This window comes from Oryza glaberrima, chromosome 10, assembly GCF_000147395.1.
Source record: "Oryza glaberrima chromosome 10, OglaRS2, whole genome shotgun sequence".
NCBI lineage: Eukaryota > Viridiplantae > Streptophyta > Magnoliopsida > Poales > Poaceae > Oryza > Oryza glaberrima.
This window is the reverse complement of record NC_068335.1, coordinates 19,250,748-19,269,103: the sequence shown is the minus strand read 5'-3', so window position 1 is coordinate 19,269,103 and position 18,356 is coordinate 19,250,748. Positions and strand designations below refer to the sequence as shown.

Here is an 18,356-nt window from a genome sequence, read left to right as displayed (position 1 = left end):
AATTTTGATCAGTGCGTACTCGTTTTTATCGTGCTAATTTACTCGTTTTATATATGAACTCCTATCAAATCCCAATCAAAATAAGCAGAGAGGTTTGGACTAGAGACAACATGACTTACGCACAAGAAAGGAAGGGTGAAAGGTTCATCTTTTATCTCTCCTATATACTATCAGCAATTCGAAGGAAAGGGTGTTTCTTTTATCTCTTACCAGCAAATTCATATCACCAATTCGAATATCCAAAACAACATAGGTGCCTATGAATTTCTTTTATCAACAATGGAAGAACAACTTTGAGCCTGTGAAAAACTTTAACTTGTTTACCTCCTAGAAATTGATGCACCTAAAATACTTGTTTACAAACATGTTACAAAACTAAAGTGGCACAATGTGATTGAATCTTCCTTTTCTCATACCCGCTATAACAGATCAGATCACTAGGAGAGTAATAGATTTACACTAGTTGGACAGTACGTAATAGATTGACCTTAGGAGAGTGACAGATTAACGATTTGCGATGAACAAACTTAATCTCTGACCCTCTATCAAAATTCAAGCACAAGCAACCAACACATATTGCAATTCAGTAGTAGAGATTTGATTGGTTTATTTGTTAAACTGTACGGAATTCGAATAAAAACTGGTGCCAAATTTGTCAGATTTTGATGAACACGGTCTAGATTTAATCGCTCTGATTTATATTTAAACAAAATGAATAGAGAGTAAGCCCAACAGCAAAAAACATGTTAGCCCAAAAGCAACGAACTGCATCTTAGGCCCATTTAACCAGTCGAACGTGTTATCTCAGGCCCGTTTAGCCCACAAAAGTGCAATATGAATACTAGCAGTCTAGCACAACTAGCTTTGGCTGCGTTCGTTTCTCCGGTAATAATAGTTGGATGAAATTTTGTATACTCATGGCATATTTTTTAAATTGCTAAACGGTACATTTTGACCGAAAATAGTTGCTCTAAAATATCGTAATAATTACACGTTATTACCACCTCGTTTTATGTGAAGCACTTAATATTTATCTTCATCTTCATTTTCGGGATATTCAAACACCACCAGAGAGGAACACACGCTTGAAAAATCTGTCACGTGCTAGTTCCTTATCAAAACCGAATAAGGTACTTATAAAAACTAAAGTCTCATTCCTTCTTACTAACATATATCTTTAGGGAGAGCTCCCACCTTTTCGCCTCAAAAGGGAAAATAAATATGTGCACCTAAGTTCCTGATGCCCTTAATCCAAGTTCAAACATGTGGGGGTGGCTTCTTAAGAAAGAAAAGAAACCTAAATACTACGTAGTTGGATGTAATCATAAAGATTCCCACCGAATCTGTACCGATCAAGTGAGATTAATTAGAAATGACGATAGCCGTTTACGCAGAGAAGGACGGCTTACATTATTGCTGGTTACCATTCAAAACAGAAAGAAAACAGTGGCACCAGATTCTGCGGTTTTCTACCGAGCTTTTTTCTTTAAAAAAAAAATAGACGCAATACAAACTCAAACAATTCTAACACACGCACACTCAACCCTATAAATATACACACACACACCTTATCCTTATCAGCATCTCCGGAAGACTAGGCTGTCATATTTTGATGTTGACGAAGTCACTACCGGCGTCTCGTTGTTGAAGGATACGTCGGACACATGCACACCTATCCTCATCTCTGGAAGACTAGGCTGTCATATCTTGATGTCGATGAAGTCACTACGGGTGCCTCGTTGTTGAGGGATACGTCGTGTACCATTAAAAGAACAATTAGCCGTAAATATGAGCACCTGTGTCAAGCCTAGAATTTAAACCCAGATTAACTGGTTTCACCATAAAAAACTTAACCAGTTAAGTTACGCTTACTTCACAGAGCCCTTTGTCACTCTCCTAGTTGACAAATAAGTTTTCAATGACTGGTCCATACAGGAATATGTTCTTCCATTATTTAATTTTAGTTGTTAAACATGTTTTCACATACTATAAGTTGTTCGTCCATTATCCATTTTTCTAATAGGCACCTTGTTTTGCATCTTTGAAAGCATTTTGAATGACTGATAGGAGATAAAAAAAGGACCCCTTTTTTTCTTCGATTGTGTTTTTGCCATTCTTTCTGTCCAAAACTACTATAGGACACCAATTCACTACGTGCAGCTGTCATATGTTTTTGATAAATCTAGGTTACCTATTAATTTTAGAGTAATTTAGAAATTATACACTAAGTTTTATAAGTATGTGATATAGTTTTTGTTGGTTTTTTTTTTAATTTTGGGAAGGCAATATGCTTTCATAAATCTGGGTCTCCTATTAATATGAGAGTAATATAAATTTTCGACATGACCTGCACCAAACAGTAATGTAGTTAGAGATTATACAAGGTTATTTTGAAAGTAAGTGATATATGTATATGAATTTAATTTATTATTTGGTGGTGGTGATATGATTTGATAAATTCTTGTCACCTATTAATTTTGATTTAATCTTGTAGTTATGGCATATGTTTAAGTTAATCATTTTGTATGCAGCGAGAATTGCAATGGATCAACAATAAATGTACCATGCGTCTTGTTAAGGCCTCATTTGAATTGGAGGAAAAAATATAGGCAAAACAAAGGAATTGAAATCCTACACTATTTATGCCTTTGATTCGTAGGAATGAGAAAAAGGAAAAACGTAGGAAACTTTCGTATTCCTACGATTCTAGAGGAAAAACGTAGAAAATTTAAGGCAAAATTAGTTATATAGCATCGAAAGTTCACTTTTTTTATAGCTCTGACAGATACCGGTTCACTTTAATAGCATCTAAAGTTCACCATGTTTCCATTTTTAACACTTTCGTCAATTCTCGATCGTTTTCCATCCGCCTTGATCGCTATTGACTCAGCCACTCACACGATATGACGTTTTTACCCCTTATTGCCATGCATTATACTTGTACTTGTGAGGGGTAGAAACGTCATATCGTGTGTGTGGTTAGGTCAATAGCGATCAAGGCGGACGGAAAACGATCGAGAATTAACGGAAGTGTTAAAAATGGGAACGGAACGAACTTTGGGTGCTATTAAAGTGAGCTGGTATCTTTCGGTGCTATAGAACCAAAAAGTGAACTTTTGATGCTATATATCTAATTTTGCCAAAATTTAACATCCACTTTAATCTCTTGGAAAACTTTCCTTGAGTCTATCTCTTTCATCTGATTCCTGCAGTTCAATCAAACGGTCATTTCTTTGTTTTACAATTATTTGTTTTACACTTGTGAATACATTTCTGTTTGTCAAAGTTTCAGAAAAACAACTGTACCCTATATTAAAAACAGAGATATCAGAAATTTGCACAAACAAATCACACTTCAATGTTCCCTATTGATTTACCGATTCATCAAACCAAATGCCATTTGATGATATCAGCATTCACCTCATGACACGTAAAAAACCTGACACTGATACTCCAGATTAAATGGGCAGTAAAATTCTGATTAGTGGCCTAACTCCTCCTGGGCACAAGGCGCGGACGCAGCGGCTTCGCCATGGCGGTGGTGAACTCGAGCTTCTCGGCGAACTCCACCTCGTCGCCGGCCACCTCCTTCCACTCGAACTCCATCACCATGGATCCCACGAAGTACTCGAGGTGCATCACGCCGACGTTGAGCCCGGCGCAGATCCTCCGCCCGGCGCCGAACGGCATCATCCGGATCTCCCTGCTGCCCGTCACGTCGACCCCCTCGCCGTCGCCGCCGGCGAGGCGCTCCGGGATGAACTCCATTGGCTTCTCCCATTCTCTCTCGTCTCTTCCGATCTCGGCCACCATGAAGTTCACCGTGGCGCCCTTGGGGATGAGGAACCCGCCGACGTCCATGTCCTCCGCCGCCTTGTGCGGCAGCAGGGTGTGGCTCGGTGGGTGCTTGCGCAGGCCTTCCATGACCACGGCATTGAGGTACGGCATCTTGTTGTCCTTGTCCCTCACGCTCCGCTCCAGGAGCTCGCCGTCGCCGCCGCAGGTGGCTTTGATCTCGGCGTAGAGCTTCTCCTGCACGGCCGGGTTCTTGACCAGCTCGGCCATGATCCATTGTAGCCCGGTGGAGGTGGTGTCGGTGCCGGCGTTGGGGAACTCGGAGCAGAGCGTGACGATCTTGCCGTCGGTGAGCGAGCGGTTGCCCTCCTCGGGGATCTTGACGTCGAGGAGCGTGTCCACGTACGAGTGCTGGAACGTACGTCGTCTCCCTCGCCGGCGGGAGGCCCTGGCTGGCGAGCTTCTTATACTCCCGGCGAGCCTCGATCAGCGGCACGAACAGCTCCTTCTGCCGCCGCAGAAGGGCGTGCCCGGCCTCGAGGCGGCCGCGGAAGAGGTGCTTGGTGATCCACGGGAGGAAGAAGAAGACGCTCGTCTTCTTCGAGATGTAGAGCAGCCACGCGCGCTCGGCGTCCTCGACGGCGCGCACGGCGGGCTCGTCGAGGCGCTCGCCGAAGCACATGAGCACGAGGAGGCAGAACACGGCGTGCTGGAACGCCTCCGTTACGTTGGGCGCGTCGCCGCCGCCGCCGCCGGACGTCTCACGCAGCTTCCCCATGAGGACGCGGCGCACCCAGACGCGCGCCGGCGCGAACTGGTCGACGCGCGACGGCTGCAGCGTGTGCGACACGAGGTTGCGGAGGAGCAGCCGCCACATGGCGCCGTAGTTGGAGCGTGTGATGATGTTCTCGCTGACGCCGAGGAGCATGCTGGTGGCCGTCCGCGGCCGGTCGGCCAGCTTGGCGCCGGCGCCGACGAGCGCCGCGTGCGCCAGGTGCCGATCCGCCACGAAGATGGAGAGGCGCCACCCGATCCGGAGCGTCACGATGGGGCCGTACTTGTCGAACAGCTTCAGCAGGAGAGGCTCCACGTCGGCCGCCGAGTGCCGCAGCCACAGCAGGTTGCCGAACAGCGGCACCGCCGGCGGGCCAGGCGGGAGGCGGCGGCGCCGCCTGGAGGTGACATCGCGCAGGAAGACGAGGAGCGGGAGAAGGAGGACGCCGGCGACGGCGAGGATGGCCAAATTATTCATCAACGTCTGCAGCTGTTTTCGCTTGCGTTGGACACTTGGTTGTCGGACGAGGCCAAACTGCTGTACATTTTATAGGTCTTCGCCTCGAGTCAGTAGCAGTAGACTCAGTACTATGGGATGTAATATGTTAATCTTATTCTTTTAATAAAATTTTAGAACATGTTCTGTACATACTTTTGCTAACTACTCCGTCGCATATGATGCATGTTTTAAGCAGCCTTCCTGTTTAGTTTTTCTTTTTGACTGTCAGAACTTAGGTTTAGATTCGTGCTATGGCTGGAATTTTATTTGGTATTGATCTCAACATCTTGGGCTCGTTCTTTTCCACAAATAAACTTGCTCATTTTTCATTAATACGCCTCCCAACTACTAAATGGTTTATAAAAAATATTATATATAGAATCTTTAAAAAACAAATAAATATGTCTTTAAATTTTATAATAATTAATAATTAATTAATCATGCTATAATGGATGTTCTGTTTTACATGCTTCTCCAATATAAAGGTTAAAACAGGCCTTAAGGGCTAATGGGCAACACGCGAATGTACCATCTTTTTTCGGCCTCGGGCCATTACCGTTATAGTTTCGGGCCAGCCCATTTCTATCTATTTATCTTAGGTTGTGTTAGCTATCCGAGCGAATTGGTGTTCAAGCGCATAGCAATGCGAGATAGAAGATTGAGCTTATATGTAATAGCTGTGGACTTGATTTGAATCTACTTTTAGCCCAACACTCACGGATGTAAATGGAGAAACTATTCTAAACTCTTGACAAGATGTCCCATCGTTATTTGTATGTTATGGAAATGGATATGAAACAAATTGAAAAAAAAATGAGAAGATGTATTAATATCTTATATATCACTTTACAAACATGAAATTTTAAATTCAACTTCTACACATCGCAACGAAAAAAACAAATTAAACTACAACTAGTTAATGTATATTCACAGTTATTTTTTTCGTTTTGACATGTAGAACTTTAATTTTAACTTGTATATTTGTGGAGTGCTATATCACATGTTAATATATCTTCTCAATTTTTTCTTAAATTTTTTTATCAATATAAACAAGAGAGAACGTCCCCTCGAGAGTTTAAAATCCACTCTCATGTAAATGTTGTCACATGGGATTAACGCCTTATCCAGAACCACATGGCGTCTCAACATCGCCACTGTCAAATGAGGGAGATGGGCATACGTGAGTGGTATGCGCAGGGTTTGCACTTTCGATTTCGATTTCAGATATTTCATGATTTTCAACACATTTGAGACTGCAATTATTTGAATAGACTTAGACCATTTTTTTAAAAAAGATAAAATTCAAAAATTTCAGTTGATATTGTGACTTGCCGGAAGGGTCCAAAATTTCAATCACGGGTTACGATCGAGCATGAATTAGGGAACAATTCAATATGAATCCATGGATTGAACCCATTTGTGCCCAAAAGTTTCTACTCAAATCTAATCCAATCTAAACCCTTTTTTTTACCTCATCCAAACCGGGTTGGAAATTCCGGAATGAAATTTCCGAAATTTCGGTCATTTCGGACCTCTCCGATACGATATTATTTTAAGTGATTTTTGTAAAATTTTTTTCCGTGAAATTTGGTAATATTCGTTCAAATTCAACTAATTTTGTTTAAAATTTTAGAAATTTCGGGCCGCAATTTCCAGAAATATGGGCATCTCGGTGAGCAACGATCAAATCGGCTAAACCGAAAGGTTTAACCCTGGTCCAAACCATTCCAGTCCGTTAGCACACTCAACCCATCTCCACCCAAATAAAGCCCATTCCATAATCCATACTGAAAACAAACCACCCAGAAAAATCTGAAGAGCACACGAAACCCTAATTAACCAAAACCTTCGCCGCCGCCATGGCCGCCGCGGTCGCCGCCTCCCCGGCGCAATCCCGCAAGACGGAGACCTACACCGACACCAAGCGCCGCGACGACGTCCGCGGCCTCAACATCGCCGCGGGGCGCGCCGTCGCCGCCGCCGCGCGCACCTCCCTCGGCCCACGCGGCATGGACAAGATGATCTCCTCCAGCTCCTCCGGCGGCGGCGACCAGGCGGCGCACGAGGCCGTCATCATCACCAACGACGGCGCCACCATCCTCTCCCGCATGCCCCTCCTCCAGCCGGCCGCCCGCATGCTCGCCGACCTCTCCCGCTCCCAGGACGCCGCCGCCGGGGACGGCACCACCACCGTCGTCGTCCTCGCCGGGTCCCTCCTCCGCCGCGCCCAGTCCCTCCTCTCCGCCGGCGCCCACCCCACCGCGGCCGCCGACGCCCTCCACCTCCTCGCCGCGCGCGCCGTCGTGATCCTCCACGGCATGGCCATCCCCGTCGAGCTCTCCGACCGCGACGCCCTCGTCAAGTCGGCATCCACAGCCCTCAACTCCAAGGTCGTCTCCCAGTACTCCACCCTCCTCTCCCCGCTCGCCGTCGACGCCGCCCTCGCCGTCGTCGACCCGGCCCACCCGTATCTCCTCGACCTCCGCGACATCCGCGTGGTGAAGAAGCTCGGCGGCACCGTCGACGACACCGAGCTCATCCGCGGCCTCGTCCTCGACAAGAAGGCCAGCCATGTCGCCGGAGGGCCAACTCGGATCGAGGGCGCCAAGATCGCCGTGATCCAGTTCCAGGTCTCGCCTCCCAAGACAGACATCGAGCAGAGCGTCGTCGTGTCGGATTACGCGCAGATGGATCGAATCCTCCGCGAGGAGCGGAATTACATCCTTGGCATGGTGAAGAAGATCAAGGCATCCGGATGCAACGTCCTGCTCATCCAGAAAAGCATCCTGCGTGATTCAGTCACCGATCTGTCGCTCCATTATCTCGCAAAGGCTAAGATCATGGTCGTGAAGGATGTGGAGAGGGACGAGATCGAGTTCATCACCAAGACCCTCAACTGCATGCCAATTGCTAGCATCGAACATTTCCGCGAGGACAAGCTTGGCTATGCACATCTGGTTGAGGAAATCTCTGTTGGTGAGGGTAACAATAACAAGATTGTCAAGATCACTGGCATCAAGAACATGGGAAGAACAGCAACTGTTCTTGTCCGGGGATCCAACCAGATGGTGATCGACGAAGCTCAGCGCAGCCTCCACGACGCATTCTGTGTGATCAGGTGCTTGGTGAACAAGAGGTTTCTGATCGCTGGTGGTGGTGCTCCTGAGATCGAGATGTCGTTGCAGCTGGCTGCTTGGGCGAAGGAGCTGAGAGGGATGGAGAGTTACTGCGTCAGGGAGTTCGCCGAGGCGCTCGAGGTCATCCCTTACACGTTGGCAGAGAATGCAGGGCTCGATCCTATCTCCATTGTCACCGAGCTTCGGAATCGCCACGCCAAGGGCGAGAAGAACGCCGGGATCAACGTGAGGAAGGGTCGGATCACGAACATCCTGGAGGAGAATGTCGTGCAGCCACTGCTGGTGAGCACGAGCGCCATCACGCTGGCTTGCGAGTGTGTTAGGATGATACTGAAGATTGATGATATTGTCACCGTGAGGTAAGGTTAATTATGTGGTGGCTGACCGTGCTGGCCTCTGCTCTATTTTGTCTGGCATGTTATTTTAGGAGATTTGATAATTTGACACCTTCTAAAGTGGCACTCTTTCGTTGATTCAGATGGTTCGAAATGTCATGCATCCTCACAAGTGTCAATAAAATCAAATTGGCAACAAATAAAGTGTCAAATCATCACTTTTGGGTTTTACAATTTTATTTGTTTGCGTGCTTTTTCTTGTCTCGATGTTCTGAGCGTATGTATTTGACGTCTGTGGAAGAGAATTATATGTTGTATACTCGACCTGGATGAAACTGAAGTGTAGACTGCCGGAAACGCCAGTTAGCGAGCCACCCAATCCGGCGAGATGCAGTCCAAATTCTCACCGCGCGAGCCGGTTTGGATGGGCCGAGATCGGCTTGAATTAGGCTCATTTAGGCATTTAGTGAACATATTAGATAGATAGTCTATTTTGCCTCCCTCAAAGTGTAGCCCTAGCTTGATTTATGTCACTCGACCGCAGAACCGGATATAGAGCCTCTCTCAAGTCTCCAAGTCTCAACTCTTAAAACCTGTTCGATTTAACTTCTTAACATGGCATCTATGTGAACTACGGATAAAAGTAAAAATAAAAATTCAATTGGACCACATGCTAGTGTCATAAGTAACCCCTCTCTCACAACTATTTCTTCCTCTTCACTCTCCTGTGGTGTGTGTGAGAGGGCCAGCGAGCCGAAGACGAATCGATCGTGGGAGGCATCGGCGGCCCAAGGCCTTACGTGGCTGGCGAGCTGAAGACGGATTGAGAGGAGGCATCGGCAGCCCAAGGCCTTACGGGGCTGGTGAATTGGGGCTAATAGAGCTAGGAAGGTGGTGACCCTTCTTAGCTTTGAGACCTAACGTAGTACGACATGGTAGGTGTTGTTGGAGAAAAGGCCTCACGGAGTATGATGGGGACGAGTCGACGGTGGTGCTCCGTCCAGCTAGCAGCGACGCTCTTGTGGACCCACAGATCGAGTTGTTAGCATGAGTTGACTAGGTCAACATGCCACGTAAAACAAAAGCAATATCCAAACCACCAAACCTCTAAATAAGACAAATTGAACAGGTTACGAGAGTTGAGAGATTCTCTATATCTGATTTTACAATTGAGAGATATGGATCAATAATTGAGGGAGGTAAAACATATTTTTTCCCACACATAATCGAATTAAGCAAACCAGCCCACATAGGGCTCATTATTACACAGAAAACTAAATTTCGTTAAACCCGTTTAATTCATCCTCCTGCGCATGAGCTGCGCGCGAAGTGGTTTTGCCATGACGGTGGTGAACTCCAACTTCTCGGCAAAGTCCACCTCTTCGCCGGCGATCTCCCTCCACTCGAACTCCCAGACCATGTTGGCCACAAAATACTCCAGGTGGAGCATGGCGGTGTTGAGCCCCGCGCAAATCCTCCGCCCGACGCCGAACGGCATCATGCGGATCCCCTTGCTGCCCGTCACGTCCACCCCCTCGCCGTCGCCGCCGGGGAGGAACCTCTCCGGCATGAACTGCATTGGGTTCTCCCATTCTCTCTCGTCCCTTCCCATCTCGGCCACCATGAAGTTCACCGTCGCGCCCTTGGGGATGAGGTACCCGCCGACGTCCATGTCCTCCGCCGCCTTGTGCGGCAGCGCGAAGTGGCCCGGCGGATGCTTCCGGAGACCCTCGAGGATGACGGCCTTCAGGTATGGCATCTTATGGGTGTCGTCCTCGGTGATCTCGTCGTGGTCGTCGCTGGTCTTGGACTTGATCTCGTCGTGGAGCTTGGATTGGATGGTTGGGTTCTTGACCAGCTCGGCCATGATCCATTGCAGCGTGGTTGACATCGTGTCCGTGCCAGCGTCGAGGAACTCGGAGCAGAGCCTGACCATCTCGTCGTCGGTGAGAGCGCGGTCGCCGCCGTCCTCAGGGAGCTTGATGTCGAGCAGCGTGTCGGCGTACGAGTGCTTGAACGTCGTCGTCTCCTTCTCCGGCACCGCGCGTTCCACGAGTTGGTTCTTGCGCTCTCGCCGCGCGCTGATGAGCGGCATGAAGAGCTCCTTCTGCCGCCGCCGCAGAGCGAGGCTCGTCTGGATGCGCCCGCGGAAGATGTGCTTGGTGACCGCCGGGCAGAACGCGAAGACCTTCATCTTCGTCGCGTAGTGCAGGAGCCAGCCGTGCTGCGCGTCGCCGATGGCGCGCACCGCGGCCTCGTCGAGCCACTCGCCGAAGCACATGAGCACGAGGAGGCAGAACATGGCGTGCCGGAACGCGTCCGCCAGCACGGCGCCGCCGCCCACCAACCCGTCGACGAGCGCGCGGCGAGCCCAGGAGCGCGCGGGGGCGAAGGCCGCGCGGGCGCGCGACGGGTGCAGCGTCTCGGCGACGAGGTTGCGCCGCAGGAGGCGCCACGTCGGCCCGTAGTTGCCGCGCGTGATGGTGTTGCCGTTCTCGCCGAGGAGCGCGCGCGTGACCTCCGGCCGGTCCGCGAGCGCGGCGCCGCGCGCCACCAGCGCGGCGTGCGCGACGCGGCGGTCGGCGACGAAGATGGACAGGTGGGACCCCACGCGCAGCGACACGACGGGGCCGTACCGCGCGACGAGGCGCCGGAGCAGGGGCTCCAGGTCGGCGGAGGAGTGGCTCAGCCAGAGCAGGTTGCCGAGGACAGGCACGGCGAGCGGGCCAGGCGGCACGCGGCCGCGGCCGCCGCATTTTCGCTCACCGCCGCCACGCAGCGAGAGGAGGATGAAGAGTGCGACGAGGAAGGCGAGGAGGAGCATGAGCCACTGTGATGCGTCGACGTTGGCCATGGCGATGACGTCTCGCTCCTTGCGTTGTCAAGATGCTCATGCTCCGCTTCACTTGTGGGTGGAGTTGATTGGTTCGATGTCCATGGCACACGGGCCTCAAATCCATTCTAGTGGGGGAGAAAAACAAAAAATAGTATGTATACTTTAATAGTATTAACCTCAAATCCATTCTACATAGTGAGGGAAAAACCAAAATATTGACAAAATTATAAAGATTTTTTTCTACAGCTAAAATATAATAAATTTGAGGTTAAGATTTTATACGTAGATACACATACATGTTTTCCTCGATTTTTTTTTTGATATTTGTTAGTTGATGTACATGGTGTGTACACGTGATATGTTTTCTTTATGGTTAGGTCCATCTTCTAAAATTTAATCAGCAAATATCATTGAAACTGCATTGGAGAAGCTTCTCAAATAAATATTATTAAAATGAGCCAGCAGATTTTGAAATTTTAAGGGCACGTGTTTAAGATCTCTAGATTTTTTGATATGGTATGTATGGAAATTAGTCGATAATTTCTGATTTGGAATTTTCCAGTATAAATAAAACAATGAGCTGCCGAAAATGGCATCGCTATAAAAGGAAAAGTCATTTCATTGTCCACTTGCGATTTTGTGATAGTGTACCGTATAGTATCGTGCGGATCACAATATCCTCAAAACGTCAAATTGCTACGGACAGAAATAGTATTATACTCGTATTATCATGATCGCAGAGAAAGTAGTACTGTACAAAGTACCGCAGTAACGTTCTCCTCCGTCGTTGACTCATATATATCCTAATAAGGCATATATAGCACAGGATCCCTTTGATTGTCGTAGGAAATTTAGGGCTACTTTTGAAAACGAGACTGCAAAAACGTTGGAATAGTAAAAATATAGGATTTTGATATGAATAAAAGTGTAAAATGGAATATTATGAAACATAAAAATAATTGTTTAATTGGATCGCAGGAAAAACACAAAAAATAGATGAGAGAGAAAAACTCAAAAGGAAAGTTCTCATGAGGTTATACCTCATTAAATTTTCTCCAAAACTTGTATGATAAAAGACATTCCATAAAAACTTCATAGGAATTTGGTTGGCTCATTTTAGCAACGAACTAAAAAGGAGATTTGGGCTTGGCTCGTTTAGCTTACGAGCCGAGCTGAGCCAACCAAGCTCGAGCTGAGCTCACGAGCCCGAGCTTTTTTTTCACCCCTAGTGTGGGAATTACTCTGTTTTTTAGCTTTTTGCTGTAGCATCGTGTAGGATTGGGTGTTGTAGGAACCCCAGAAAATGCAAGTTGTAAGACCTGTTGATGACATTTCCTTAATGAAATGGGAGAGGTTATTCTCTCTTTCTAAAAATCTATATCCATCTCGTACAATAAAAGGCACGAGACTACGAGAGACTCGTGAAAGAAAGTCCAGCAGAAAATCAATCGGCATGGCTGGACGAATACAGGTTGGCCATATCAATGCAGTTGCAGGTTCATTTATGTAGTAATCCGTAGTACTATTACAAATGGTCTGATCAGGCACGTAAACGCATTCGCCTTTGACATGCAATTTCGCACAACTCGCACGCCTCGTCTCACTGCTTTTGCGAACGCGCAAAAGATTCGCAAAAGAATTATATGTCAATATCTATTATATTAGAATATTATATTAGAAGGAAAAGAATTTTTTTTACCCAACACAATCACCTCGTGTCACTGCTAATGCATCCGTCTTAAAATATAAAAAATTAAGGTTAAAAACGGGTACTAACAAAGTTGATAGGATTAAATAGGAGATTATAGTAATTGGTTGATAAGAGAAAATACATATAGAAATTGAATGGTGAAAAATGTGATTGGTTGGGAAGAGAATATAAACGAAGAAGTTATTTTATTTTAAAACAAATTTTAAAGGGAAATTGTTATATTTTGGAAGCGAGTGACGCGATCCGGCGAGGATTCTCTCGGCGTGAGCTGGTTTGACTGGGCAGATTTCATCCTGGATTGGGCCCTTAGTAAAAATGTTACACATATGAGAAAGTTTATTTTGATTCCCTCAACATAGTACCCTTGTAGACATCGTCCCCAACCTCGACTCCTACGACACCTTTATCCTCGTAAATAGTGGAAATGTATTTTAATGTTTTAAGGGAATATCCCATCGTTAAAAATTATATAAAAAAATTAACATGTAATATATCACCTCATAAATATGTAAGTTTAAATTCATTCTCTACGAGTTATATATAAACAAAATAACATTTTTAAGTAGAACGATCGTAATCATATTTTTCTCAACTTATAGAGGTGAAATTTAAACCTACATGTTTGTGAACTGACATATTACATTTTTAATCTATCTTCATAAAAGAAATTGAGGGATGTGTTATACCCGGTTTCGTGTCTGAGGGATATGATTCGACAAAGGGACAGTGCATAGGGACGCATGATAGACTTATTCCTTTAGTAAACACATACTTTAATTAACTAAAGTGTCCACATTAGGCCCATTATTTATACCGAGTACTAAACACTCATTCATTCATTAGTGCTAGACTTGATTAAAAGCCCGTTTAATCGATGCTTCTCCGCACAAGCTGCGCGCGGAGTGGCTTCGCCATGACGGTGCTGAACTCGAACTTCTCGGCAAAGTCCACCTCGTCGCCGGCCACCGCCTTCCACTCGAACTCCCTCACCATGTTAGCCACGAAGTACTCCAGGTGCAGCATGGCAGTGTTGATCCCCGCGCACATCCTCCGCCCGACGCCGAACGGCATCATGCGGATCCTCTTGCTGCCCGTGATGTCCACTCCCTCGCCGTCGCCGCCGGCGAGGAACCGCTCCGGGATGAACTGCATTGGGTTCTCCCATTCTCTCTCGTCTCTTCCCATCTCGGCCACCATGAAGTTCACCGTGGCGCCCTTGGGGATGAGGTACCCGCCGACGTCCATGTCCTCCGCCGCCTTGTGCGGCAGCGCGAAGTGGCCCGGCCGATGCTTCCGTAGACCCTCGAGGATGACGGCCTTTAGGTATGGCATCTTTTGGGTGTCCTCCTCGCTGACCCCCTCGTGGTCGTCGCCTACCGTGACCTTGATCTCGTCGTAGAGCTTTGCTTGGATGGATGGGTTCTTGACCAGCTCGGGCATGATCCATTGCAGTGTGGTTGACATCGTGTCTGCGCCGGAGTAGAGGGAGCTCAGAGCATAGGCATACCATCGCTTTGTCGGTGAGAGCGCGGTCGCCGTCCTCAGGTAGCCTCAGGTCGAGCATTGTGTCGACGTACGAGTGCTCGAATGTCGTGTCATTCTCCGGCACCGTTGCTGGTCGTTTGCGCTAAAACTAATCTGCAGTTAGAAAACAATCTGACTACTAAACGTCAAAGCCAATAATATTGAAAATTAAATCGATGAAATCGCCGAGATTAATCCCTTCGGCTGGATTGAATCCGAGACAAAAAAAAACATGCTTGACGAAATCGGCAACGTCGGAGATTGGTTCCATCGCACTCGTCGACAGGAAACTCGACGCCCCCCTACCTGGCGCGTCAACTGTCGAAACAAGATTTCGGCAATATAAACGAGGTAGCGCACGAGACCTAAAAGTGGATGGATGCGGAGACAAGAATTTTAGACAGGTTCAGACCCTCTCGATAATAGTTAATACCCTACTGGCCTGTTTGGGGGCTTGAATCCGTCAGGTGGTGCAGTATTGATCTGACGATCAGGTTGTGAATCCTCTATCCTAGAGGGCCTCCTACCCACCTTATATAGGATTTGGGAGGGGGGGCAAGATTACAAGATAGAAACCTTAACTAATACGGTATCGGTTTACTAAATTTACTTTACAATATTATCAAACCAAGACTTTATGCCGTTCTATAATATATAAGGAAACGTAATACCCAAGTCATGATCCGTACATATTCTATAGATATAAGTTATCCCCTATAACTAGTCGGATAGCCATGCCGTGTGGATATGGGGTACCTATAATCTTCACACACCTGTGCGCTGGCGACGCTAGCAGAGTCCGGGACAAGCTCTCTGAATTCCGATGATCATGTCAGTCATTTTTGCACCAATAGTTCGATAACTAGATTTGGTTCTGTAGGTGTTTGTGAGCGACTAGTTCTTGAACTGGGACACGGAGAACCGGATCAAAGTCCGTATCATCTCAGCCAGGGCGTACCACTCACATGTAAGTGAAGCTGTGCCACCTCGCCGAGGAATTCCTCGGTCACGGCAGGCGCGCGAGGGACGAGCGGCGGCGCTTCTCCCAGCAGAAACGGCGTGCGTGCGTCCCGCGCACCGCCTGACCTCATTGACACCACCTCCGCACTCGACCACTCGTTGCTCGTTGGTCATGGCGGGCGTGCGAGGGATGAGCGGTGCCGCTCCTCCAAGCGCTACCAGCATGCGTGCGGTTAAAGATGGAGTCGTCGGTGCACAGGCAGGGGCGGGAGAGGATGAGCTCGAGTAGGGTAGAGGCACCGGAGTGAGGGGAGACGACGGGACTCCACAAGGCGGCCAGGCGGGCGGCGAGCAGGGACGTTAGGCGGTGGTCGGGGTGGAAGGCTGGAGAGTCGGCCACGGCCGTGAGGAGTGGAGGTCGAGCGCCGCCAGACATGGGTGGTGGCACGCGCAGCGGAGGATGCAGAGGAGAAGGGGAGCGCCAAGAAAGGGATCGGCGGTGGGAGGTGGGAGACGGCAAGCAAGCAGACAGGATGTGCGGTTGCAGAGAAAGGGATGGAGTAAAGAGGGGATAGATGATGGAAGAAGATGGGAATTTACAGGTGGATCCCGCTATTTTTTTTTTCTGATTGTGATGATACGTACTTCCTCAGAAAGTAGCTGTCATGTTGGATAAAGACCGAATCAACGTACCACGTAGAACGAAACCGTCATTTAAATCGTCCGAGGAGGTAAATTGATTCGGTTTTTGAGGATCCTCTATATCCGGTTTCATAGTTGAGGGATACGATTTGAACCTGTGCAATAGTAAGGAAGGTAATATAGACTTATTGCTTAGTAAACACACTCTCCAATAAACCAACTGGTCACATTGGGCCAATTATTTGTACAGAGTACTAAAACTCATTAAGCCCATTTAATCGACGCTCCTGAGCACCAGCTGCGCGCGGAGTGGGTTCGCCATGACGGTGGTTAACTCGGCCTTCTCGGCAAAGTCCACCTCGTCGCCGGCCACCTCCTTCCACTCGAACGCCCTAACCATGTTGGCCACGAAGTACTCCAGGTGCAGCATGGCGGTGTTGAGCCCCGCGCACATCCTCCGCCCGACGCCGAACGGCATCATGCGGATCCTCTTGCTGCCCGTCATGTCCACTCCCTCGCCGTCGCCGCCGGGGAGGAACCTCTCCGGCATGAACTGCATCGGGTTCTCCCATTCTCTCTCGTCTCTTCCCATCTCGGCCACCATGAAGTTCACCGTCGCGCCCTTGGGGATGAGGTACCCGCCAACTTCAATGTCCTCCGCCGCCTTGTGCGCCAGCACGAAGTGTCCCGGCGGATGCTTCCGGAGACCCTCGAGGATGACGGCCTTCAGGTATGGCATCTTTTTGGTGTCCTCCTCGGTGATCTCGTCGTGGTCGTCGCTTACCGTGGCCTTGATCTCCTCGTAGAGCTTGGATTGGATGGATGGGTTCTTGACCAGCTCGGCCATGATCCACTGCAGCGCGGTGGACATCGTGTCCGTGCCGGCGTCGAGGAACTCGGAGCACAGGCTTACCATCTCTTTGTCGGTGAGAGCGCGGTTGCCGTCCTCGGGTAGCCTGAGGTCGAGCAGTGTGTCGACGTACGAGTGCTCGAACGTTGTGCCATTCTCCGGCAAGGTTGGCTGTGTCCTTGTCTTGCGCTCTCGCCGCGCGTTGATGAGCGGCACAAATAGCTCCTTCTGCCGCCGCCTCAGAGCTAGGGCCATCTTGATGCGCCCACGGAAGAGATGCTTGGTGATCGTCGAGCAGAACGCGAACACCCTCATCTTCGTCGCGAAGTACACGATCCAGTCGTGCTGCGCCGTGGCGATGGCGCGCACGTCGGCCTCGTCGAGCCGCTCGCCGAAGCACATGACCACGAGGAGGCAGAACATGGCGTACTGGAGCGTGTCCATGACGCCGTGGGGAGCCTGGCCGGACGCCGCGGCCAGCTTGCCGACGAGCACGCGGCGCGCCCAGGAGCGCGCGGGCGCGAACACGCGGGCGCGCGTCGTCGACGGGTGCAGCGTCCCGGAGACGAGGCCGCGGCGCAGGAGGCGCCACGTCGGCCCGTAGCTGGCGCGCGTGATGGTGTTGCCGTTCTCGCCGAGGAGAGCGCGCGTGACCTCCGGGCGGTCGGCAAGCGCGGCGCCGCGCTCCACCAGTGCGGCGTGCGCGACGCGGCGGTCGGCCACGAAGATGGAGAGGCGGGAGCCCACGCGCAGCGACACGACGGGGCCGTGGCGCGCGATCAGGCGCCGCAGGAGAGGCTCCAGGTCGGCCGGCGAGTGCCACAGCCAGAGCAGGTTGCCGAGGACAGGCACGGCGAGCGGGCCCGGCGGGACACGGCAGCCGCCGCCACGCCCACCTCCCTTCCCGTCGCTGCGCAGCGAACGGAGGACGAAGAACGGGAAGAGGAAGGCGACGAGGAGCAGGAGCCACGGTGATGCGTCGATGGTCATGGCGATCGAGATCGAGTTCGCTCCGCTTGGTCAGTTGACGTTAAGCTAGTTTAGCTTCACTGCCTTGTGGCTGGAGATGATGGGTCGAATTCCGTGGCATTCCACAGATTATATATGGATCGATCAGCATTTGGGATAAAAGTACTCCACAGATTTTTCACGTGATCAATGAACAGTTCACTCACAAGGGGTTCCATAACCTATTAATAGATGCAATTGCGGGAAACTATTTTGATCCCTCGAGAGGATATCTCCTCATTATTTACATGTTATTTAAATGGTTATGAAAACATTTAAAAAATT

The 18,356-nt window shown here is 49.1% G+C and overlaps 3 protein-coding genes and 2 pseudogenes across 3 annotated transcripts; 1 reads left to right on the top strand and 4 right to left on the bottom strand.

Annotated features, from left to right (window-relative positions):
* Window positions 1–3,401: 3,401 nt before the first annotated feature.
* On the bottom strand, window positions 3,402–5,047 carry LOC127753225 (cytochrome P450 89A2-like; annotated as a pseudogene).
* A 1,830-nt stretch (window positions 5,048–6,877) lies between these two features.
* LOC127786061 (T-complex protein 1 subunit delta-like) lies at window positions 6,878–8,739 on the top strand. Its single transcript, XM_052313385.1, has one exon. The coding sequence runs from the start codon at window positions 6,928–6,930 to the stop codon at window positions 8,566–8,568; it is 1,641 nt and encodes a 546-aa protein (XP_052169345.1). The 5' UTR covers window positions 6,878–6,927; the 3' UTR covers window positions 8,569–8,739.
* A 991-nt stretch (window positions 8,740–9,730) lies between these two features.
* LOC127786062 (cytochrome P450 89A2-like) lies at window positions 9,731–11,418 on the bottom strand. The gene has a single exon (XM_052313386.1). The coding sequence runs from the start codon at window positions 11,392–11,394 to the stop codon at window positions 9,835–9,837; it is 1,560 nt and encodes a 519-aa protein (XP_052169346.1). The 5' UTR covers window positions 11,395–11,418; the 3' UTR covers window positions 9,731–9,834.
* A 2,385-nt stretch (window positions 11,419–13,803) lies between these two features.
* Window positions 13,804–16,007, bottom strand: LOC127785939 (cytochrome P450 89A2-like; annotated as a pseudogene).
* Window positions 16,008–16,311: 304 nt separating this feature from the next.
* Window positions 16,312–18,113, bottom strand: LOC127786108 (cytochrome P450 89A2-like). The gene has a single exon (XM_052313435.1). It carries the CDS (start codon window positions 18,051–18,053, stop codon window positions 16,488–16,490), a length of 1,566 nt encoding a protein of 521 aa, XP_052169395.1. The 5' UTR covers window positions 18,054–18,113; the 3' UTR covers window positions 16,312–16,487.
* Window positions 18,114–18,356: the final 243 nt, after the last annotated feature.